Raw genomic sequence first — 23,598 nt, forward strand, 5'->3', positions numbered from 1 at the left:
GGGAGGGAGGGAGGGAGGGAGGGAGGGAGGGAGGGAGGGAGGGAGGGAGGGAGGGAGGGAGGGAGGGAGGGAGGGGGGGGTGGGGAGCTGGATGGGGGGGCATGAGAGAAATGAACAGGTGAGTGAGAGGGAGGAGATGGGGAAGGAGGAGGGGGCAGTGGCGGAGAGATTAGTCTATGTTGTCCTCAAATATTTTCGTCGAAGATACACATTCACGAGTCCAGCCAGACCATAAAACGAACACGACTGTGTGAAAAAGTGAAATAAACGCTGTGTCTATTACAACCAACACATGAGGTCGTGTAAATGATTCTGATCAAATTCCGATGGGGAACAGCCACGATCGTGATCATCAACCACTGCATGGTTGAGACGGAACCGAAGGGTGGAGGCCGGGCTGGTGGAGGCAAAACAAGGAGAGGCGATGCACATCCTGTCGCGTACTTGGGCGGTGTCCGAGTGAGGAGGTCCTTGTCTAGAGCGCCCTGGTTGTAAAGTATGAGTGTGAAGACTGCCAGATATGACAGTGGTGCTGAGGCCCCTGAGTTTCCTGTGTGAACCAGCTCTGCCCGATGATCTCTGTGAATCAGTGACTCACTCACTATCGGGCTTTCTCGTTTATGTCCAAGTGCGCTCATCCAGTTATCTATCTAGAACATTCCGGGTAACTCCTGGAGTGACAACAGGCTTTTTGTCATCAATCTTACCCCCTAAAAGAATGCGAATAAACTTAACGGAAAACTAGCAATGTTTAACTTTCTGATAACCGAGCAGGGAGCTGTTGCTCACTCTATCGCTCAGCAAACCAGCCACAACACCAGGCTGTTTTCCCACAACACCGAATAGATTGGAGACGCTCACATATCCAGACCCACCCTGCTGGTTCAAATCAGCTGGGACATAATTAGTAAGCCTATGTCATTTCACTTCCTTATTGCTTACGGTAAGCTGCTATAGACTGAAGTTATCTCTGACATCGGATGTGCTCTCCAGGGTGCATGTCTGTCCCTGAGGGAGGGGAGCACACAAGGCTCGGCAGATCAGATACGTGTGATGTCAAGAACTGTATGAATCAGTCAGATCATATTCCACTGCACGTAAACTGGAGTTGCTCAAACATGGGTGTTTGTCCCAGAAACCTTCTAGTCATTCCTGATGGCGGTTTGTTTGTTGACATAAACATGTTTGTTTTAGTTTCTCGTCAGTGTGTGTAAAATACGCCCTCTGAATGCAAACTACTTCACACCTTTCATTCCTTGAAAGCAAAATTTTTTTACTTCCTCTTATGTCAAAATGACAGATTGATGTATATTTAGGTGTATGACATTTACTGCAACGTGTCATTTGAATGTTATGCGTGGGTTGATGAAAATGTATCCACTTCTAAACAAACTAGGTTTGACAAATGACATCACCTTTCATGGAAACGACAGCATGCGCCAACTGTCGGTTTATGTCACATTATCAATCTAGAACTGTTTACCCACTGCAAAACAGGTTCCTGTGGCCCTCAACTCTATAAGGTAATAGTCTATAAACCTCTGTTACTAAACACATAATTACCACCCTGCGAGCTGTCACAACTACCCTACTGTACAAAGATGAGTTAGAACCATTTCTTTCCTCTACTTCCAGCTTTGAAAGATGGACTTTGAACTTCAAAGCCTCGCTGCTCGCGTGTTTGTTCCTGACAACAACCTTGGTCTGTGTTTGCTCGACTGTGATTAGGAATTATTAGAGCGTGCTTGGGCGCTCTCTGATATCCGCGCTTGTGAGCATGTGTGCGTCTTCGGAGCAGGATCCCTTTGACAAACAGCAATATGGCTCCATTCATTAAATGTGACACGTTGGGTGCAGCCAAAGCTTTGTGTGCCGTCAACGGATATTGAGTAAGGACCAGGCTGTCAAAATGAAGACGTCTATGTCAGAGACTTGGGTGAGGGGGGAAACGAGGATGTTTTCTTGATTGTAATAAGAGAAGGTGTGCGCATAACATATACGCACTCAGTACTCTGGTGTGTGTATGTGTGAGTGTGCGGATGGGTGTTGTGACAGACCCTTGTTTTTGGGTGTGCTTGTCTGCAGAGTGAGTGTCCGGTATTTCAGGTTTCCCCGCACACACCCACTAGGTCACGCTTTGAAGCCTACAGAGAAAGGGGCAGGACGAGACATATCTCGTTTACAGGCACAGTTAATGCTCGTGCCACAGCCACTCTCCTTTTCTCCACGCAGCAATGTCGCTGGCTGCGTTTGACTGAGTTGAAGCGTGGATGTCCACCATTACTGTTAGTACTATTATCATTGGAGTTCAGTCATCGCCGACCGAGCCCGTGTCATTCAGCACCTCCGCACACAACCGCGCACACGCCATGTCTTCCACCGTGGCAGAGGAGCGTGCGTCGGAGCATCCCGACCCGAAGGACATGAGCGAGGAGGAGCTGTGGGAGCTGATCAACGACAGCCGCCACCGCATCTCCCTGGGCGTCCGTCCGTGCATCCTGATCCCGTACCTGCGGCAGGCCCGCGTGCTCACCGAGATGGACGAGGACGAGATCCTGTCCAGCCACCAGCTCAGCAACCGCTCCATGAGGACCAGTAAGTGTCCCCCCCCCGATGTGTCCGCTTTTGTAGTTCTATTCCGAGCTTTATGAGAGTGTCTGTGCTTCTCGCTTTGAATTTATTGGGGATGTTGTGGATCTTTAGGCCATTCGAAGGTTTTATGGCTGTATAAAAAGTGGTGGTGCAAGAAAACATTTGTTGTATTTGGTTTTGGAGTGCATTGTGGGTCTTGTGCTCCAGTCTCAGGGTGCCGCATCAGGGTTTGTGCCTGTGCCTTCTGAGAGACTTACATTTACGTTTACATTTAGTCATTTAGCAGATGCTCTTATCCAGAGCGACTTACAGTAAGTACAGGGACATACCCCCTGAGGCAAGTAGGGTGAAGTGCCATGCCCAAGGACACAACGTCATTTGTCATGGCCAGGATTCGAACCAGCAACCTTCTGATTAATAGCCCAATTCCCGAACCGCTCAGCCATCTGACCCCCAGACTTCTGTTGACATGCTGAGAAATGTTTAGACAGACAAGTGACAATTGTAGATTATTTGGACTGGGTTAGAACCTGGGAGGATCTACTGATCCCTGACCTGGTCTTATCATCTCCTGTCCTCATCACTCCCCTGTACTCCCCCTAACATCTCTCGCATCTCTCTTCCTCTCCTCTCCTGAACCTCCTCCCCCCCCCCCCCCCCCCCCTGCCAGGCTACATGCTGGACCTCCTCCGTACCCAGGGCAGGAACGGAGCCATGGCCCTGCTGGAGAGCCTGATGATCCACCACCCCGCCCTGTACACCCAGGTCACGGGCCTCCAGCCCAGCATCGAGCCATCCGGCTTCAGCGGTGAGGCCTCTCCTCTCTGTCTCGCTCCCTGTCTGACGGTTCCCTTAGCGTGCTGCACACTGAGCTGGAAGCATGGTGTAAATGTTGTCTTTGTCTGTTAAAAGTGAATTGTTCTCTCTCCTCCGCTCTATTGTACTCTACTCTACTGTTTCGTCTCTACTCCGCTCTCCCCCCCTTTCCCCTCCCCTCTCCCCCCCCTCCTTCCACTCCCCTCTCCTCCCCCTCATCCTCTCCTCCGCTCTATTCTTTTCTACTCCACTCTACTGTTTTCGTCTCTTCTCCGCTCCGCTCCCCCCCCTTCCCCTCCCCTCTACTCCCCCTCATCCTCTCCCCTCTCCTCCCCCTCATCCCCTCTCCTCCCCCTCCTCCCCTCCCCTCTCCTCCCCCTCATCCCCTCCCCTCTCCTCCCCCTCATCCCCTCTCCTCCCCCTCCTCCCCTCCCCTCTCCTCCCCCTCATCCCCTCCCCTCTCCTCCCCCTCATCCCCTCTCCTCCCCCTCCTCCCCTCCCCTCTCCTCCCCCTCATCCCCTCCCCTCTCCTCCCCCTCATCCCCTCTCCTCCCCCTCCTCCCCTCCCCTCTCCTCCCCCTCATCCCCTCCCCTCAGGGCTGATCAAGTACTCAGAGCTGACGGAGTACCTGGTCCGGGCCGTGACGGGGATGCAGAAGGAGCTGCAGGCGGCCCGCCTGGAGGCCTGCCGCCACGGCCAGCGCTGCTCTGCCCTGGAGGCGGAGCTGGGCCAGGTGATGAAGGACAGCGAGGAGAGCTGCCGCCTGCGCGCCGAGCAGGAGCGCGTGAGGAGGCAGCTGGCGGCGGCCCGCCGCGAGGTCACCAGGCTGAAGGACGAGAAGTGCGACCTGTACGTGCGCTACACGGCCGCCATCGAGGAGAAGGCCACCGTGAACCTGCGCTTGCGCGACCTCAACCTGAAGGTGGGCGTCGGAGGCGGACGTTTCGCGTTTGACCCCGTGATTCGGTCGACGTCGCTTTCCGGCGTGTTCCCTCTGCTCGGTGGTTTGGAGTCGGTGGTCCCTTGTCCCGACGGTTCTGCGCTCTGTTCTGTGGGTTCCAGGTCTACCAGCTGGAGATCGAGCTGAGGCAGTCCCAGACCGAGGCCGACTTCGAGCGCAAGCGCTCGCTCAAGTGCGCCTCCTCGGGCGAGACGCAGAAACTGCGGGAGGAGGTGCAGACCCTGCGCAGGCGGCTGCTGGAGGCGGAGGAGTTCATGCCGGTGAGAGACGACGCCGCGCTGTCGTCCCATTCCTTCAACTCACTCTTCTATTCAACTTTGTGTCTCTCTCTCTCCATCTCCCTCCCTCTCTCTCTCCCTCTCTCTCTCCCTCTCTCTCTCCCTCTCCCTCTCTCCCTCTCTCTCTCCCTCTCCCTCTCTCCCTCCCTCTCTCCCCCTCTCTCTCCCTCTCTCTCTCCCTCTCTTCCTCCCTCTCTCTCTCCCTCCCTCTCTCCCTCCCTCTCTCCCTCCCTCTCTCCCCCTCTCTCTCCCTCTCTCTCTCGCTCTCCCTCTCTCTCTCCCTCTCTCCCTCCCTCTCTCTCTCCCTCTCTCCCTCCCTCTCTCCCTCCCTCTCTCCCCCTCTCTCCCCCTCTCTCTCCCCCTCTCTCTCCCTCCCTCTCTCCCCCTCTCTCTCCCTCTCTCTCTCCCTCTCCATCTCTCTCTCCCTCTCTCCCTCCCTCTCTCTCTCTCTCCCTCCCTCCCCCAGTCGAGGGAGGAGATCCTGGCCCAGGACCTGGCGGAGGCCATAGATGGGCGCACGGAGCTGGCTGACCATCTCAGACGATACCGAGAGGAAAATGAGAGGCTGGCCAAGGAGAGAGAGGAGGTGTGTGTGTGTGTGTTTCACATGCACCAGGAACTGAGAACTACGTTGGTACCCAATCGCACACACTGAGGACTTGACCTTTGACCCCTGTGTGTGTGTGTGTGTGTGTGCGTTGGTCCTCCAGCTGCTGAAGCAGAAGGAGTGCCTGTCTCTGGAGACCCAGAAGATGTCCCTGGACTGTGCCATGTTCCAGCAGAAGAGCTCCGTCATGCAGAGCCAAATGAGAGAGCTCCAGATGGAGAGAGACCACGTGAGGAGACACCGTCACACATCTCCCCGCTTCTAATCCTGTCTCACTCCCCCCCCCCAAAAAAAAAAAAACGACCTCTTTGCCCGTCTGCCTGTGGGCCGCGGGGGCACTCTATTTCCAAAAACACAGCTATTTTAGTCAGCTCCAGCTTCAAGGGGAGTCAATGGGGGTAACAGCTAGCTTTGGGTCCCCCAGGCCTACCTGTCCAGAGATGAGGCCCAGGCCCAGATAGCCCGGAGCCTGGGGGAGAAGGACACCCTGCGCAGCCAGCTGGTAGAGCTCCAGGAGAGGATGTTCAGCCTCCCGAACTGGGGCCCCCGGAGAGGATACCTGGACCACTCTGAGGTAACACACACACACACACGTGTACACACAAGCACACACACACAGGCTCACACACACAGGCTCACCCACACCCAAGTTTGCGTTCACACACACAAACACACACCTATACTGTATATGCAGACACACACATTCACACACACACAGACATTCACAAAATAGCATACCCTCATGTGTGTGTGTGTGTGTGTGTGTGTGTGTGTGTGTGTGTGCAGGAGAGGTTCAGCTGGGAGAGCCAGGGCTCCAGCAGTGATGACCCTCACCCCGGCTCCCCTTCCCGGCCCACACTCTGCCGCATGGACGCCCTCAACCCTTCCTCTTTCAACTGCTTCAATGTAGAGGTGCGTGCGTGTGTCTGTGTGTGTGTCTGTGTTTTTTTAGCATATGTAGTAATAACATCTAATGTGTCTTATCATTCTTCCTGTGAAATATAAAAGTGTGTGTGTGTCACAGTGTGATGAAACTGCTCCGCAAAATATCAGCCTGCGCTCGCGACACGCTGAGCCTCCGTCTCCAGAGTCGCTACGACGACGGGAGGAGCTCCTCTACACAGACCACAGGTGGAGTGTGTGTGTCTGTCGTTCTGTCTGTCTGTCTGTGTGTGTGTCTGTGTGTGTCTGTCGTTCTGTCTGTCTGTGTGTGTGGGTCTGTCGTTCTGTCTGTGTCTGTGTGTGCCTGTGTGTGGGTGTGTGTGTCTGTGTGTGTCTGTGTGTGTCTGTGTGTGTTTGTGTCTGTGTGTGTGTCTGTGTGTGTGTGTCTGTGTGTCTGTGTGTGTGTGTGTCTGTGTGTGTGTGTGTCTGTGTGTCTGTGTGTGTGTCTGTGTGTCTGTGTCTGTGTGTGTGTGTCTGTGTGTGTGTGTGAGTCTGTGTGTGTGTTTGTGTGTGTGTGTGTGTGTGTCTGTGTGTGTCTGTGTGTGTGTGTGTGTGTGTGTCTGTGTGTGTGTGTGTCTGTGTGTGTGTGTGTGTGTCTGTGTGTCTCTCTCTGTCTACTCTGCGACCTTGCCCTTGACCTAGTGACACCAAAGTCTGGAATTTGGAAAACAGAAGGGAGCTCCTTGTCTCAAGGTGTAATGACTAACTACAATTCAGTCTGCAGTCTGACCCAATTACATGACACAGTTGAAGAATAGAATAGAACTGAATAGAACAGATAGACTCTCAGTATTTGATCTTCTTTGTGTTTTTTTATGAAATCTATGACAACCCAATTCTATCTCTAATTTCCAGCAAGTGCAGACTTGAAGAAAGAAAGAAAGAAAGGTGGAGAATGAGAGGGTGTGTTTTTTTGTAAACAAATATTTTGTATTGTTCCTCCACCAGCTTGGAAGCTGCTGAGACCGACTCCTTATTGGATCACGAATATATGTTCCTCTCCAACGGTAGGTTGACCTGTGTGTGTGTGGGTTTGTGTGTGTGTGTGCGTGTTTGTATGCGTGAATATGGGTGTTTGTTGAAAACACCCTTGTATTAAAGACAACACACTCCCTAAGTATTTATTTGTATTAATTGCGTGTGACCAACTGCCAGATGCCTGCCCGGTATGTGGAATACTTAAGCCTGTTAACATCCAACTTCACCCAACAGTCTCTCTTTTGTTTCACTTCCAGAAAATGACAATGAGCAAGCCCTAAGTTCACCTGCAACTCCTCCCTTCAACCGCAAGACCACTAATGGGTGAGGCAGTTTGACTCAACTATTCCACAGCTTTCTCATTGAAACTCATTGTTCTCTGTGTGGTTTAAATTATAGTTTCACTTTTAGGTGTGGGAAGAGTTCTGACCCAATCCAGCGAACCAGGATGACTTAATCAACTCCTCAGCCTTCTTAACATTAGGGCTATATTAACAATTAAAAATATTTTATAGAGCATCCACAGGATCATTTAAGTCCTCAGAGTATCTGGTCTGTAGTAGTGTCTGGATGATTGACACTCCTCTCCACCAATCCACAGCCACTCCAGGCCGTCAGCCCCGCCCTTCCTGCTTCGCTCTCGCCCGCGGGCCATGCGCATCACAGGCCGCGCCCTCACCATCTCCTTCCAAGGGGAGGCGCTGCTCAGCCAGCTGCAGGTCGTCGGGGGCAACAAGACAGGTGTGTTCGTCCGTGCGGTGACGGAGGGCTCAGCTGCCCACACTGTGGGCATCGGCCAGGGAGCACAGATACTGGAGGTGAGGAATGTGTGTGTGTGTGTGCGTCGGTGTGTATGAGTAACATTTTTCTTCTATATGTTGATAATATCAAACCTGCACCAGTTACATTAACCCCAGAAAGCCCGAAAAGGAAACAAGCTCTCTCCGGTGCCAACCTCACTCCAAAAACCCAGCCATTCTGTGTCAGAACTATACCTCCCACCACACCTGAAGCCCCAGTCGCAGAGCCGCAAGCGTGATTCTCATGGCCCCCCCCCCCGGTGCGACTGTGTTCCCCAGGTGAGGTATGAGCAAGCCCAGCAGGCCCTGAGCATGGTGCTGGAAGACTCCACCCTGGAGGAAGCACTGTGGGCTCTGGGGCAGGTCCAAGGATTCTGCCACCTCTCCTTACGACCCAACCAAGATGGTAAGACTGCATGTAGCACTGCTCAGGGTGTGTGGTGTCTCACCAACCTTGTGGACCCTCCGCCTTGGACAGTCGCTGGTTTTATGTGGTTGGATTAGTAATAGCTACATGGAGGAGAGAACTCTTTTTAGCGAGGCAGTCACTGTCAGGTCAGCGTTTACCTCAGGAAGGGTAGAATAATGTGAATTGTTCATAGGTGCTTTTTTATCACAATGAAAGATGTTTTGATTTTAATTAAATGTTCCTGATTGTAAACCAGCAATGGATATCTATGCTGATGTCGCCGACATCGAAAAAGAGAAATCTGAAATCCTCATGTTCTTTAGGAGTCACAACATATTTGGAACGTAAACATAGTGCTTAAAGATTTAAAAAAAAAACGACTTTATGATTGATGGGTGGTGTGTTAAAAAAGGTCACATGCTTGGAAGAAATGGAACAGTTGCTCCATGGCCTGAGGAGATACTGTGTCTGTCAGTGACGGAGAAGGTCTGGCCCATCGATACTACACTTAGCGTGGAAATAACGCTGACAAACCACATTCATGAGCTTGATTGTAATCTTAGAACTGACTGAACTTTCCTTGAATTGACTTTGATTTATAGTTTGACCTTCCAAAAAATGCACACGTGCAAAAGGAAAACGGTTGATCCTATAAGCAAATCTTTCGTGCTTTTCAATAGTTAATAAAAAAGGACGTTGAATTAATGTTGAAAGTAGGTTGCATACATTTTGTTGAATGTCATTGGAATGTTTTGTCCGTAAACTGATATATTGCGCCATAAAATGAAGTGCTGGAGTTTTATTTGGAACTTAAATTCCATTCCAGATATTTTAGAGATAGACCCTTCAGTGCATATACTAAAGTTTACTAACCCTTAATCCTAAAATAATCTATTGAGTTTATCTGCAAATGAGTGCATACAGAGCAAAACACACCATATATTTTACAGTGTACAGTATTACAGTCACATGACACACAACACTAACCCCGTGCCTGTCTTTCTCCTTCCCTCCGCCCTCCCTCTCTCTATCCTCCCTCTCTCTATCCTCCCTCTCTCTCTCCATCCTCCCTCTCTCTCCATCCTCCCCCTCTCTCCTCTCTCTCTCTCTCTCTCTCTCTCTCTCTCTCTCTCTCTCTCTCTCTCTCTCTCTCTCTCTCTCTCTCTCTCTCTCTCTCTCTATCCTCCCTCTCTCCCCTCCCTCCCTCCCTCTCTCTATCCTCCCTCACTCCCCTCCCTCCCTCTCTCTATCCTCCCTCACTCCCCTCCCTCCCTCTCTCTATCCTCCTTCTCTCTATCCTCCTTCTCTCTCTCTATCCTCCCTCTCTCTCTATCCTCCCTCTCTCTCTCATCCCCCCTCTCTCTATCCTCCCTCTCTCTCTATCCTCCCTCTGTCTATCCTCCCTCTCTCCCCTCTCTGTCTCCCAGCCTACGAGAGGCTGCTGCAGCAGATGAAGAGCGACGGGGCCCTGTCAGGTGACTCGCCGTCGGGTGACTCCTTCTACGTGCGCGTCAACATGTCCCTGCCGGGCGGGTCCGGCGGGGCCCTGGCCGTGTCCTGCAACGACATCCTCCACGTGACCAACACGCGGCCCGCTGGCCCCAGCAGCATCTGGCTGGCCAGCCACGTCCACCCCTGCCAGCTGCTGGACCTGCAGGGTGGCACGCTGCCCAACTACTACAGGTGGGCATGCCGCGGGGCACGCCGCAGGGCACAGGAGGGGGAGGGGGGGGCCGGTCGACCCTCTCTACATGGCAGGGAAACCCTCTGTCAGTTATCGTTCATAAATACTGGGTGCGCTTGATTCGGCTCACTCACTGCCAGGAAACCGGCGGATGAGTCCCGTCGGTGCCTGATTGTGATGCAAATCAAACACCACCTAAACTATTTTTTTTTTTTTTACCTTCACGTAGTCGATTTCCTTTGATTGACCCAGGTCTGCTCATGAGCTGATACTGAGAGTCAGTACTCCCAAAGTGTTAAAGGACTCTGTGTGTATGTATGTGTGTATGTGTTTACGTGTGTATGTGTGTACCTCAGGGCTCAGCGCCTGCTGATCAGAGCCATTGAGGACATGAGCTTCCAGCCCACAACACGCAGCAAGGTAAGATCCCTCCTCCGTCGCTCCTCTGGTCCCCTCACCCAGTCCCCGGGCTCTGCATCATACCGTGACGTAAACAAGGGGAAACATGTGTTCGATTGTTTATCATGATGTTCTCTGACGTAGGATTAGGATTATTTGCGTGGAAATGAAGATTTGGAATCATATTCCTCGCTGGGAACCAGTCGAGAGGAGCAGGGCCAAGAAATCCAGTGTACATGTACTGCACTCGGTGTTTGTTGCACATGAACTTGAAACGAGCTTAAAAAGACGAGAATTCCTTCTTAGATCGGGGCTCTTCCGACTGTTCCCACCCAGTGACTCATCTCCTCCCTTCCTCCTCCTCCCTTTATCCTCCTTCCTCCCTCTATCCTCCTCCTCCCTCTATCCTCCTTCCTCCCTCTATCCTCCTCCTCCCTCTATCCTCCCTCCCTCCTTCCCTCCTCCTCCCTCTATCCTCCTTCCTCCCTCTATCCTCCTCCTCCCTCTATCCTCCTTCCTCCCTCCTTCCCTCCTCCTCCCTCTATCCTCCCTCCTTCCCTCCTCCTCCCTCTATCCTCCTTCCTCCCTCTATCCTCCTTCCTCTATCCCCCTCCCTCCCTCCTCCTCCCTCTATCCTCCTTCCTCCCTCTATCCTCCTCCTCCCTCTATCCTCCCTCCCTCCTTCCCTCCTCCTCCCTTTATCCTCATTCCTCCCTCTATCCTCCTCCTCCCTCTATCCTTCTTCCTCCCTCTATCCTCCTTCCTCCCTCTATCCTCCTTCCTCCCTCTATCCTCCTCCCTCCTTCCCCAGGCTGAGCGGGTGATGGCCAGGGAGAAGCAGAAGGTCGTGCGGATCGTCAGCACGGGCCGCCAGGGGAGGAACCCACTGTGGGTCAGCGTGGAGGACAACAATGACAAGAACGTCGAAGAAGGTAACTCCCATCCAAAACTCCACCCACTCGTTCAGAAACACGATGAATGGGTTTGGAGTCCCTGAACGCCTCGGAGGGCGATCTCCCTCTGCCGTGAATAGGAAACCTGTATTCCTATCCCCCTAACGTTTCTTTTCATCGAACGCTCCTTTTTTTTTTGTCTCGATAAACACTCATTGTGTCACCTTGTACGACACGCCTCTCGATTGCTAGGCGACACGTCTGTCTGCTGTTTTTGTTCACGTTGCGTCATGGTGTTTTCCAGGCGATGCGTGTGCCCCGCGGGGGTGTGTGACCCTGATGCCCTACACCCTGGTGACCCCCCACTACCCCCCCGTGTGCCGGCCCGTCCTCCTGCTGCCGTCCATCCTGGGCCGCCTGCTGGACAGCAGAGTGGCAGAGTGGCAGGGCTTCCAGCTCTGCAAACCTGGTAAAGAGCGTCGCACCCCTAGTGGCCGTGCCGTGCATCGATACAGTTTTTTGGGGCCGCAGGCCGGAACCGGTCACGCCGGTTTCGACCGGGGGGGGGGGGGGGCGGGGGGAGGCGGGATCTGTGTGTTTACCCTTGAGTACGTCGAGGCATTTCGGAGGATTGGGTTTCGAGTGGCCACCGCGACATCGCTAGTGTTAATGGTTAGCCATTGTTAACCGGGGGTTCATAGTGCGTGTCTCCAATGTTTCTCTCTCTCTCCTTCCGTCATCCTTCCCCCCCACCCCCGCAGAGCTGCTGAGCAGCAGTGAGCGTGCTGCCCGACTCCAGAGGTCAGAGATGCTGGAGGAGTGTGAGCCGGGCAGCAACCGCTGCTACACCCTGCAGAGCGTGGAGAGGGTGGTGAAGCAGGTGAGGCCCTCTCACACACACACACACACACACTTACACACACACACAGACTACATACTGGGACGGGGGAGATCGAAGTGTCAATGCTGGGACTTTGGAACCTGTCCGCAGGGGATCCACTGCGTGCTGCCCCTGGGGCTGGACTGCGTGAGGCGTCTGCACCGGGCGGAGATCTTCCCCATCATCATCTTCATCGCCCAGACGGAGCGCACCGCCCGCAAGCTCAAGTACGCGCTCTCTTCACACTGAAAACACGGCCTGTGGCACACGCACACGCTCTGGGAGGGGCTGCAGCACGTCACTCTTAAGTCTTCTGATTGTTTTCTCTTTCTTCCCCTCACCCCCACCCCCCCCCACCTCCCCTCTCACACACACACACGCACCACCCCCCCCACCTCCCCTCTCACACACACACACGCACCACCCCCCCCCCACCTCCCCTCTCACACACGCACCACCCCCCCCCACCTCCCCTCTCACACACACACACGCACCACCCCCCCCCCACCTCCCCTCTCACACACACACACGCACCACCCCCCCCCCCCCACCTTCCCTCTCACCCCACCCCCCCACCCACCTCCCCTCTCACACATACGCACCTTCAGGAGCAAGCTGGCGCGTCAGGGCTGGTCGGAGGAGAAGCTGCTGGAGTGTTGCCGTAGCGAGGAGCCCCTGCTGGACAAGCTGCCCTGCCTCTACCGCAGCGTGCCCGCTGACTCCTGGTGTGACAGCGCCGCCCTGCTGGCCGGCCTGCGCACGCTCATCTGGGAGGAGCAGAAGAAGATCGTCTGGGTGGAGCCAGACCTGTGGTGAAGGTGGGGGCTGGCTGCAGTTTTGTAATCATACTTCAGTGTGTATTCGTGGGTAGGATAGAATAGAATGTTCCTTGACCTTAACCTGTGTGTCTATGATACCGTTCTGATGAGTTACCTGTGAAAGCTGGTTCCTGGTGGTTGGAAGAAAGGTGGTTATAGAATCCTGTACAAATATTTTTGGGGGTACATTTCCCTAATATATAGCAAGCACCCAAGGGTTGTATTTATTCGTTATTATAATATTTTATTTTGCGTTATCCAACCTCTCCCCCGATCTGGGGAATTATTGTTGTGTCTATAAAGACAGCCAGTTTATCATGAAGATATCAGATCATATTGTTCTATGCTGTGTATTGTTAATGTATTGTATACATTATGTGTGAAGTTACATGAGGGAAATCGATCAACATTATGGGTGTACAAGTGTTACTTGAGCCATTTCTGAAATGTTGTGAAGAATGTTCTGTTTCCCGCACTCAAAGATTTACAACGTCGCTTTTATTTCTGGCCTGGGAACGTGTATTTTGTATCTTTATTGTTAAAGAGTAAACAGTGTCTGATTAATCACACGCTGCCTTGGGGAGACTGCGGTTACATTAAGTTGTACGTAGAACTTGACTCGTTTCCATTTCTTTAAGCATGAGGATGTCGCGCTGTACCTGTCAGGAACATTGCGCCAAGTCGCGCTTTATATTTTTATTTAAAGGTTACAGCACCGCAAGCCGACATAATTCCATCTTCTCCTATTTCGCGTGTTCAGTCTTTCAACACTCACCCGCCAGCCCATCCAGCGCTCCAATAACCGTTTGTTATCATGTGACCTGTCAAGCAAGTCATTGTTGTAGGAAATACATCAGTTTTTTCATAGTTGTCAAATGTGAAGGATCGAACAATGGGTAGAGATATACGGTGGAGTACTTTTCTCTTTATGTGTGTCTTTTGTATGTCTATATGTTTACGTATATAAACTTTTACCCACAAAATGTCGTAATTGGACCACCGAATTAGAGGGATTTTGTATTAAATGTGAATGGGGGACTGAAGCTTTTTAATTCATTTCAGATTAGACTATATATTACATTAACCATTAAATATTCCATTAATATTCCTCGTGACATATGATCGATACAGCTACAGATTAACATGTTGCCTACACATTAAAAAAGTATACGGTTCAAGAAAGGTAGCCTACATTTTAGAATTTAATAAAGTGAGGTATTTCATTGCCTGGGCTTTATTGTTTTCAAGACATCGGTCATTCATGACGCCTATTCCCCACAAGGGGGAAGCAGAGAGAGGTGAATCTCTATGAGGGAGTGGTTGAGCGAGGGAAAATACATGGTGCAGACAGAGATGGACGAGAGGGAGACGAGGAATGGGGGGGAATTAGATAAGACAATTATTCATTTTTTGATGTGTCTAATCTCCGCAAAGAGCCTGCGCCACTGTGCTTTTTGCATGTGACACGATCGTCTAAAGCCACTCGCTAGACTTGGCTGACGCATCCGAGCTAAATTAATGTTGCTCTTTTGCTCTGGCGGTGATTATTGACTTGGGTTTTTTTTTTTAAGACTTCCACTGAATCAATTTATTCCCCTCAGAAAGACATTTTCAGCTCCGCCAGAGTCCAGTATCCCCCCTCCGGTTGCCGGGAAACCACTCCAGTGATTTGTGTGTTGTCAGAGATCATTAGAGACAGAAACACGCCTGTGTACGGCGAGCCCAGCCAAGCCACAGAGAGAGAGAGGAGGAGGAGAGGGGGATATGTTTGCGGGGGGAAGAACGCTCAGCCCATCTTCCCTGTCTCATCCTTTTCTCCAAGACACACACACAGCTCCCCTCCCTCCACCCCTGCACCATAGGGCAAGTTTAACACGCTTTGATATATATTTTTTTCTCTCTCGTGGAGGCTTTTGAACTGGGCTTGGTTTCAGGACTGGGGATTAAAGGAATGAAGAATGTATTTGGCAGCAAAACTACTGGGGAGTATTCTGATGTTTAATTGATAGAGTTTCAATGTTGGGAACAGCAGGCTTGTCACTTGCAATCACTTTAAATAACAGTATGTGTTTTTTTTTGTGTGTGTGTGGGGGGGGGGGGTGTGGGTGTGTGTGTGTGTGTGTCGGGGGGGAGGGTGTGTGTGTGTGTGTGGGGGGGGGTGTGCACTCAAAGGCTACAGTGGGTTTTTTTTCTTTACTTTTCTGTTTTCTTTCACTTCAAATTTACTGTGTACAGTCTTTTGCAGGAAACCATTCCCCCACCAGTCTCTCTTTTTTACATGTCAGGGGAAAACCCTTCTCCTTAATTAGAAACAACAGCCCACTCATAAGTTTAGTACCATGTGCTGTTTTACTCATTATGGACCCAAACACGTCAGAGAGAAGTGTACTGTCTCCTCCACTGGCCCAGTAAGTTTCCTTTGGTACAAGGCCAGAACTCCTGCTGTGAAGAGCTGTATGTGAAATGAAGGTTTCCTTTTTACTCTCGCTCGCTCTCTCTCTCTCGGTTTCTTTCTCTCGCTCTCAGTGTCCTTCTCTTGCGCACTCTTGTTTCTTTGTCAAGTTTTGTCAAGTTTTCCCTGGAATCATTACAGTATTTCTCTTTCTCTCTTTCAGCTAATGTTCTGTATATATACAGTTTCTCGTCCAACTCCCCTATTATTGTGTTTAATAAATTCTCCCTTCTAACTCTCCCTCCTCTATCGTTGATTATCTCTCTCTCTCTCTCTCTCTCTCTCTCTCTCTCTCTCTCTCTCTCTCCTCTCTCTCTCTCTCGCTCTCTCTCTGTCTGTCTCTTTCTCTGTCTCTCTCTCTCACCCACTGGTGACCTGCATGGTTGTGAACCACGTGACAGAGGAATGGCAGTTTTATCACGTGTGAACCATCTCTCCAGACGTGCATCTGTCACACACACACACACACACACACACAAATACAACAACAAGCTCACCTAAAGGACAGTTCCCTGCCCTTGTGTACCAGCATGGACAAAGCCCTTATGTGAAAGCTTTTGGCTTTATCTCAGATGGCAAGTAAGACCTGATGGAGGCCAAGATATAAGCATTGTCTCTGCTGTGCCTGTGTCTCTCTGGCCTCCAAGTTCTGTGACAGTGTGCATGTGAACGAGGCAAAATGACTTTGTTGTTGTATTTGCTGCTCGCTCTCCCTGTCTCTCTCTCTCCCTGTCTCTCTCTATCTTTCCCTGTCTTCTCTCTCTCTCTCTATATATATATATGTCTCTCTCTCTCTATGTTTCTCTCTCTCTCTATAGATATATGTCCCTCTCTCTCAATGTCTCTCCGTCTATATATATATGTCTCTCTCTCTATGTTTCTCTCTCTCTATAGATATATGTCCCTCTCTCTCTATGTCTCTCCCGTCTATATATATATGTCTCTCTCTATGTCTCTCTCTCCCTCTCTCTCCTTTGGCCTGGTAAATACCAAGGGGTGCAGTGAGGGGTGAGGCTGGTTGCTGTGTGTGTTTGTGTGTCTGTGTGAAAGAGAGTGAGAGAGAGAGGCTCCATTGTGCCCAGGTTCAAGGAGAGTCAGGGCCAAACAAAGCCAGGGTCAGAGCCCTACTCATGGGACTGGCCGTGTACAGCCCTGTGCCCTGTCTCCCTCCCTCTCTCTCACACACACACACACACACGCAAACGCTCTCTCTCACACACACACATAATGTTGTTTTTCTTTACTTTAAATGTTCACATGTTTTCGGAGATCAATTGAGTTTTTCATGTCAGCGCCGTGTGTTAACATCTACCCTTGGAAGAAATGCTGGTGTGGGAAGCCTTCGGCGTTTCGTTGATCCATGCTCGATCTGACATGGAGCACAAGAGATTCTGAGGTTCTGCCTAAAGCCAACCACCCCCACCCCTTTTACACACACACACATACATTCACACATATCTCCCCTCATCCTCAGGTCATATCCTCCCCCTCTCCCTCATTCTCTCCCTCCAGGTTGTGGAAAGGCAAATAGGCCCAATTGGACGTCAGGGGGAATTAGAAGGCAGACAATTTGATTTCTCCGTCTACCCGGCTTCCCTCTCTCCTCCTCTCTTCCCTCTCTCCTCCTCTCTTCCCTCTCTCCTCCTCTCTTCCCTCCCTCCTCCTCTCTTCCCTCTCTCCTCCTCTCTTCCCTCCTCCCTCTCCTGAGAGACAGGCAGACGTGTGGGCCAGGAGTGTGACGCTCGCAGACAGGAAGGAAGAGGGGGAGAGTGAGAGAGAAGGGATGGAAGGGTTAGAGGGAAGGAGAAAAGACCAAGATGGAGAGAGCAACAATAAAAGAGAACAATTGAAAGGTGAAAAAACACACTTAGAGAGAGAGAGAGGGGGAGAGAGAGAGGGAGAGAGAGAGAGAAGCGAGAGAGAGTGAGAGAGAGAGAGAGAGAGAGAGAGAGAGAGAGAGAGAGAGAGAAGCGAGAGAGGGAGAAGGAGAGAAAGAGAGAGAGTGGGAGAGAGCTTGTGTCAATCCTGGTCATTTAATAGTCCTCCCACTCCTTGTCCAATGGGTCAGTTGACGCATGTTAGCGGTTCCTTAATAGATCCAGTAATCGACCACAGTGCAGGTGGGCGGGGGACAAGACCTCTTTCTCTCTCCGACATCCATCCATCCATCCATCCATCCATCCATCCATACACATTCTTTCTCCTCGCAACATCCCTTCATCCCTAACTCAATTCTTCTCTGCCACGGACTCCCATTTCAACTCATTTCATACCACATTGGAGGAATACACATACACACACAGTCACACACCACAATGCTCTCAACCACTCTAGGAAAGGGTAGACCAGAATTACAAACCCACAGAGGGTTGGGGAGCTCTGTGAATTAGGGTGTAAGTATCGTTTCTGTGGTAATGTTGTTGGAATGGGAGTGCGGTCTGATGTGTGGTGTGTGTGTGTGTTGGCTGAGAGAGTAGGTTTATGTGTTCCTGTAATGTGTTGTAGAACCTTGAGTGGAGGTAAGGAGGATTTTTAGGAGGGATTCAACTTAGCACACACATCCACTCACACACACAACACACATCTACACTTATGCGCACACACACGTACATACACACACGTGATACACAAGACACACTATCCTCGCTCTTCCCTGTCCTCTCTTTTGCTGTGATGCAAATGCACAGTGCACCTGACTCTAATCCTGAAGCCCAAAACACACATATACACACAAATACACACAGACACGGACAACGATCATCCAGTTGTTTGTGCCTGATGACTCACGTATTTGCATCCTATTATAGCCACAGGTTGCCAGATCCCAGTGGTGCACCACCTTTTTGTGTCCACCAGCAGTTCTTATTCCTGCTGCTCTGGGTTTACCTACAGGGAGACCTATCTGTTAACCTAACCCTCCACCCCCCACCCCCCCTGAGCAGGTTGACATGATCCTAAGGGGGGGGGGGGGGTAACAGCTGTGGGTTGCCAGGTTCTTAGTAAACTCCCTCTGGGTGAGGGTTGCCAGGTCCTAGTAAGCCACAGCAGGTTGAAGGGAGCCGAGGCGCTGACTGTGGTCTGGTGCCACGCTGGGCCTGGTTATTATCTCCAGATGACATCAGCATGCAGAGCAGATGCCTCTTTGGCCACAGGGGCTGCAGAGACAGAGAGAGAAGGGAGCGAATGAGAGAGAGAGGGGAGAGAGAGAGAGGGAGGGAGAAAGATTTGAAGGGAAAACGAGGGTGGGAAGGTCTGACAGGGTGGGAGTAAAGAGAGATAGAAGAGGTTAGAAAGGGTTGAGAGAGAGAGAGAGAGAGAGAGAGAGTGAGAGTGAGAGGGGGGAGAGAGAAAACAGAGAGAGAGAGAGAGAGAGAGAGAGGGGGAGAGAGAAAACAGAGAGAGAGCGGTTCATGGCTGGATCTGGAGTATTTATTACCTTACTTATCAGGCCATCTCCTTCGCAGCAGGGAAACCCACTCTTTCTGCTCCATTCCCAGCAGACGATTCTCCCCTCTATCATAATCGTACCACAACCACTAACAGTGATGCATCCATGTGTTGGAACAGTAGCATTAATATGAATTGGGGAGGGACATGGTATGCTAAGTTGCCCTCATGAATAATGCTAATAATGCTAATTGAGAGAAACATAATTTCAGCAACAACAATAACGATCATGAAGTGATGGGGAAAGTAATGATGATGTGGATGAACATTACTGAATAGATGTTTGGTGAAATGCTAATATTAGATGCTAATGATGCATATACATTACCATAAAATGGTATGCATAAATAGTATGTTGATTGGTAAATGTTGATTATCCTCGTAAAAATTTGTAAAAGAGAAACTATACCGTAGGGAAACAAATATTTGGGAGTATGTGGGTCAAAGCAGTAGAAGATGTGTGTGTCTTCGTGTGAGTAGGTACAGGACCATGTGTGTGTGGACGCTTCAGAGATTGTGTGTGTGCTTGTGTGTGTGTGTGTGTGTGTGTGTGCCCCAGCTCCCTCCTAAAACGGCTGGGTTTATTTATACCTGTGCTTTATGTGAGAGACAGGAGAAATCAAAGCTGAGGAAGTGGAATTTGATTAAAGAGCCAGTGCAGCCATCATGTGTTTGTGTGTGCACGTTGTGTTGTGTGTGCACGTGTGTTTGTGTGTGCACGTGTGTGTGTGTGTTTGTGTGTGCACGTGTGTGTGTGTGTGTGTGCACGTGTGTGTGTGTGTGTTTGTTTGTGGGGGAGAAAAAGAGAGAGAGCGAGTGGGAGTAAACAAGCTGGGAATGAGCGAGAGAGAAAGGGAGGAGAAGCGATGAGGAGAGAGAGAGAGAGAGAGAGAGAGAGAGAGAGGAAGAGAGAGAGAGAGAGAGAGAGAGAGAGGGAAAGAGAGGGAAAGAGAGGGAAAGAGAGGGAAAGAGAGGGAAAGAGAGAGAGAGAGGACAGAAAGCGGCGGTGGTGCGCGTGAGAGGAGGAGACGGGTGAAGGCTCCCTCTCTGTCTATCACCTCCGTTATTTCATCCCCCCTCTCCTCCTCCAGGTTATTACAGCCATCCCAGGTCTGCACGGCTCCATTTAATGAGAAAGAGAAGCAGGCGTCAGAATGATATTTCTAATCAGTCTACTCTAAAGGGCCCCCCCTTTTATTAAAGGGAGCTGCTCCGTGTGTGTGTGTATATTGTGTGTGTGTCTCTCTCTCTCTCTCTCTCTCTCTCTCTCTCTCTCTCTCTCTCTCTCTCTCTCTATCTCTCTCTCTCTCTCTCTCTCTCTCTCTCTCTCTCTGCAGTCTACTACAAGGCTGGTAATGGCTTCTGCCAGACAGTTTTGGTTTGGAGTCATCATATTAAAGCCCTCAGCGTTCACACACACGCGCGCACACATCGCCACGTTATCTTCCCCATCCTCCCCCGAAACCCCTCCCTTCTGCCCTCTGACACCCCCCCTCTCTTGTAATCTCCCAGCTCTTCTCTGTTAAAATGGACACTTGTGCCCTTTTCATCACAAGGCGCCACCAGCGCCTTATTTCTTCAGGGAAATATTGAATTACTCGTAACCATCGGGGGTTTGCATCTTGGCCTCATAAAAGACTCCATGAATTTGTTTAACAATACCGGTTCCAGTGATCCTGTGAGCCCCCGGCAGAGCACCGCAGATGATGTCACAGAGGCGGTGCGGGCGGCGCCCCCCTCCCCCATGTGCCAGACGGCGCGGCCGGTTTTGTTCCAGCGTCAGCGTGCAGAGCAGGGCTGTGCCGGGCACCCGAAGCTGCCTCTGTCAGGACACGCTCCGGTCACACCTCCTGGAGAGGCGCCTGGGAGAGGCGCTCGCGTCGAAAACGAACGCACCTGCCGGGTTCCTCGCCCCGGCGTGCTCTGAGAAATGCGATGGGAAATGGATTTGCGATAGGTTAAGAGGGGGACTACGTGCGTCTAAGACTGTATGTCGATACCTGCTTTCTGATGAGGAGCCATCATATCCACACAGTAGACTCCCCGGTATAGTTTCCCCTTCTCTGACTTGGACGGAGAGGGAGAGAAAGGCACATTTGTTTTTATTCAGCTCCCCCCAGGGGCCGGTTATCTCCCCGGCGCCCTGCTCTCAGTGCCAGAAGGTACAACAAGTACCGCACATGTGTTTGTCCTTGTGAGTCAGTGGAGCAGTATGTCCTGGTGGAACTGTGCGTCCTTTGTGAGCGTGTGTGTGTGTGTGTTTTGGGTGTGTGCGAGCGCGTGTGTGTGTGTGCCCTGGGAACAGAGATGTTCCCATCCCAGCTCCACACAGACTAAACAGCAGGCTGGAGCTGGGTCTGGCGCTGTATTTTTCCTACCTCTCTGTGTCCTGAGAGTTGAGATAAAAACACGGGTGTGTTGTTGAAGGCCAGGGGCAGACAGGCCTGGGTGGATCCCTGAGGGGGAGTTTGTTGAGTCTCCTCTGGGAGAGAAAATAACAAGTGTTTTGGTGTTTGTGTACCAAGCTGTTGTTTTAAAACAGCTTGTGTGTCAGTTTGCCTCATTTGAAGTGTTGGTGTTGTGAAATGTAAAAAATAGATTTCCTCCCCAAACATGATTGTTTGTGTCTCTCTCACTCCCTTCTTGCCCACACTCCCCTCTTGCCCACACTCCCCTCTCTCTCTCTCTCTCTCTCTCTCTCTCTCTCTCTCTCTCTCTCTCTCTCTCTCTCTCTCTCTCTCTCTCTCTCTCTCTCTCTCTCTGTCTCTCTCTCTCTCTCTCTCTCTCTCTCTCTCTCTCTCTCTCTCTCTCTCTCTCTCTCTCTCTCTCTCTGCTGCTACTGAGAAGGCTGGTGTCCATTGCTGCTGAGAGAAACAGCAGCAATGGACACAGCCTTCTCAGTAGCAGCAGCTAAGCCTCCAGTCCAGCCGTCCAGGCACGTGCCACGTGTCCCCCCCCCCCCCCCCCCCCCCCACGGTGCCTCGAGGGGCGGCTTGTTTTCTCCCAGAGGCCCCCCCTTCCACGGAGGGCCAAGCCAGTGTGTTGGTGCAATACCGGGAAACCACAGAAATGGTCACACAAAACAACCACGTCCAGGTATAGCTAAAGGTCAACAAACACGATGCACAGGAGTGATTAAATAGGCACGGGGACACAAATCAAACACGCCATGCCACACAATAAACACACACATGCCAGCGCTCCACACAAACATGCTGTAAAAAGCGCCCTGTTGAAAGATTGTCCATGCTGAACTGTAGTATAGGACAGACACACCCTTTTGATTTATTGACCTGATTTGTTGACCAGAGGGGCTTTGGTTTGGAGCATTGCAGGGCAAATCTGTCATGGTGAAAAGTGATTGTAGAAGAAGCCAGGAAATTAATTTTCAATGTACTTCAGTTCAGTTCTTTTCAATTCAGTTCAATTCAGTTCAATTCAGTTCAATTCAGTTCAATTCAGTTCATTCAGTTCAATTCAATTCAGTTCAGTTCAATTCAGTTCCTTCATGGGTCACCTCCACTGAATCCGGGTCCACCATGTCTATCACTCCAGATGGAACAGTCTGCTCCAACACCTGTGTGAGTCTCGTCACAGTATCAGGGCGATGTCTTGGCCACATGTCTGCAGGGGCGTGCAGGGAGGGAGTGCAGGGAGCAGGGAGGGGTGCAGGGAGCAGGGAGGGAGTGCAGGGAGCAGGGAGGGAGTGCAGGGAGCAGGGAGGGGGTGCAGGGAGCAGGGAGGGGGTGCAGGGAGCAGGGAGGGGGTGCAGGGAGCAGGGAGGGAGTGCAGGGAGCAGGGAGGGGGTGCAGGGAGCAGGGAGGGGGTGCAGGGAGCAGGGAGGGGGTGCAGGGAGCAGGGAGGGGAGTGCAGGGAGCAGGGAGGGGGTGCAGGGAGCAGGGAGGGGGTGCAGGGAGCAGGGAGGGAGTGCAGGGAGCAGGGAGGGGGTGCAGGAGCAGGGAGGGGGTGCAGGGAGCAGGGAGGGGTGCAGGGAGCAGGGAGGGAGTGCAGGGAGCAGGGAGGGGGTGCAGGGAGCAGGGAGGGGGTGCAGGGAGCAGGGAGGGAGTGCAGGGAGCAGGGAGGGGGTGCAGGGAGCAGGGAGGGGGTGCAGGGAGCAGGGAGGGGGTGCAGGGAGCAGGGAGGGGGTGCAGGGAGCAGGAGGGGGTGCAGGGAGCAGGGAGGGGGTGCAGGGAGCAGGGAGGGGGGTGCAGGGAGCAGGGAGGGGGTGCAGGGAGCAGGAGGGGGTGCAGGGAGCAGGGAGGGGGTGCAGGGAGCAGGGAGGGGGTGCAGGGAGCAGGGAGGGGGTGCAGGGAGCAGGGAGGGGGTGCAGGGAGCAGGGAGGGGGTGCAGGGAGCAGGGAGGGGGTGCAGGAGCAGGGAGGGGGTGCAGGGAGCAGGGAGGGGTGTGCAGGGAGCAGGGAGGCGTGCAGGGAGCAGGGGAGGGGGTGCAGGAGCAGGGAGGGGGTGCAGGAGCAGGGAGGGGGTGCAGGGAGCAGGGAGGGGGTGCAGGGAGCAGGGAGGGGGTGCAGGGAGCAGGGGTGAGGGGCTGGGCAGGCAACTGTCAAACAGAGCTGCCACTGAGTGCCTGTGTCATCTATCCTTCCTACACCTTGCAAGGGGACAGGTGTGTGTACGTGTGTGT

At 52.0% G+C, this 23,598-nt stretch overlaps 1 protein-coding gene across 1 annotated transcript; it reads left to right on the plus strand.

Annotated features, from left to right (window-relative positions):
- Window positions 1–2,178: 2,178 nt before the first annotated feature.
- Window positions 2,179–14,282, plus strand: card14 (caspase recruitment domain family, member 14). Its single transcript, XM_062448298.1, has 20 exons — window positions 2,179–2,595; window positions 3,263–3,400; window positions 4,006–4,331; window positions 4,472–4,630; window positions 5,115–5,234; window positions 5,359–5,484; window positions 5,680–5,829; window positions 6,042–6,167; window positions 6,280–6,386; window positions 7,146–7,204; window positions 7,433–7,499; window positions 7,777–7,993; window positions 8,255–8,381; window positions 9,812–10,067; window positions 10,425–10,488; window positions 11,279–11,399; window positions 11,665–11,829; window positions 12,122–12,240; window positions 12,352–12,467; window positions 12,849–14,282. Exons 1-20 carry the CDS (start codon window positions 2,271–2,273, stop codon window positions 13,054–13,056), a joined length of 3,096 nt encoding a protein of 1,031 aa, XP_062304282.1. The 5' UTR covers window positions 2,179–2,270; the 3' UTR covers window positions 13,057–14,282.
- Window positions 14,283–23,598: the final 9,316 nt, after the last annotated feature.

This window comes from Osmerus eperlanus, chromosome 22 (genome assembly GCF_963692335.1).
Source record: "Osmerus eperlanus chromosome 22, fOsmEpe2.1, whole genome shotgun sequence".
Classification (NCBI taxonomy): Eukaryota; Metazoa; Chordata; class Actinopteri; order Osmeriformes; family Osmeridae; genus Osmerus; species Osmerus eperlanus.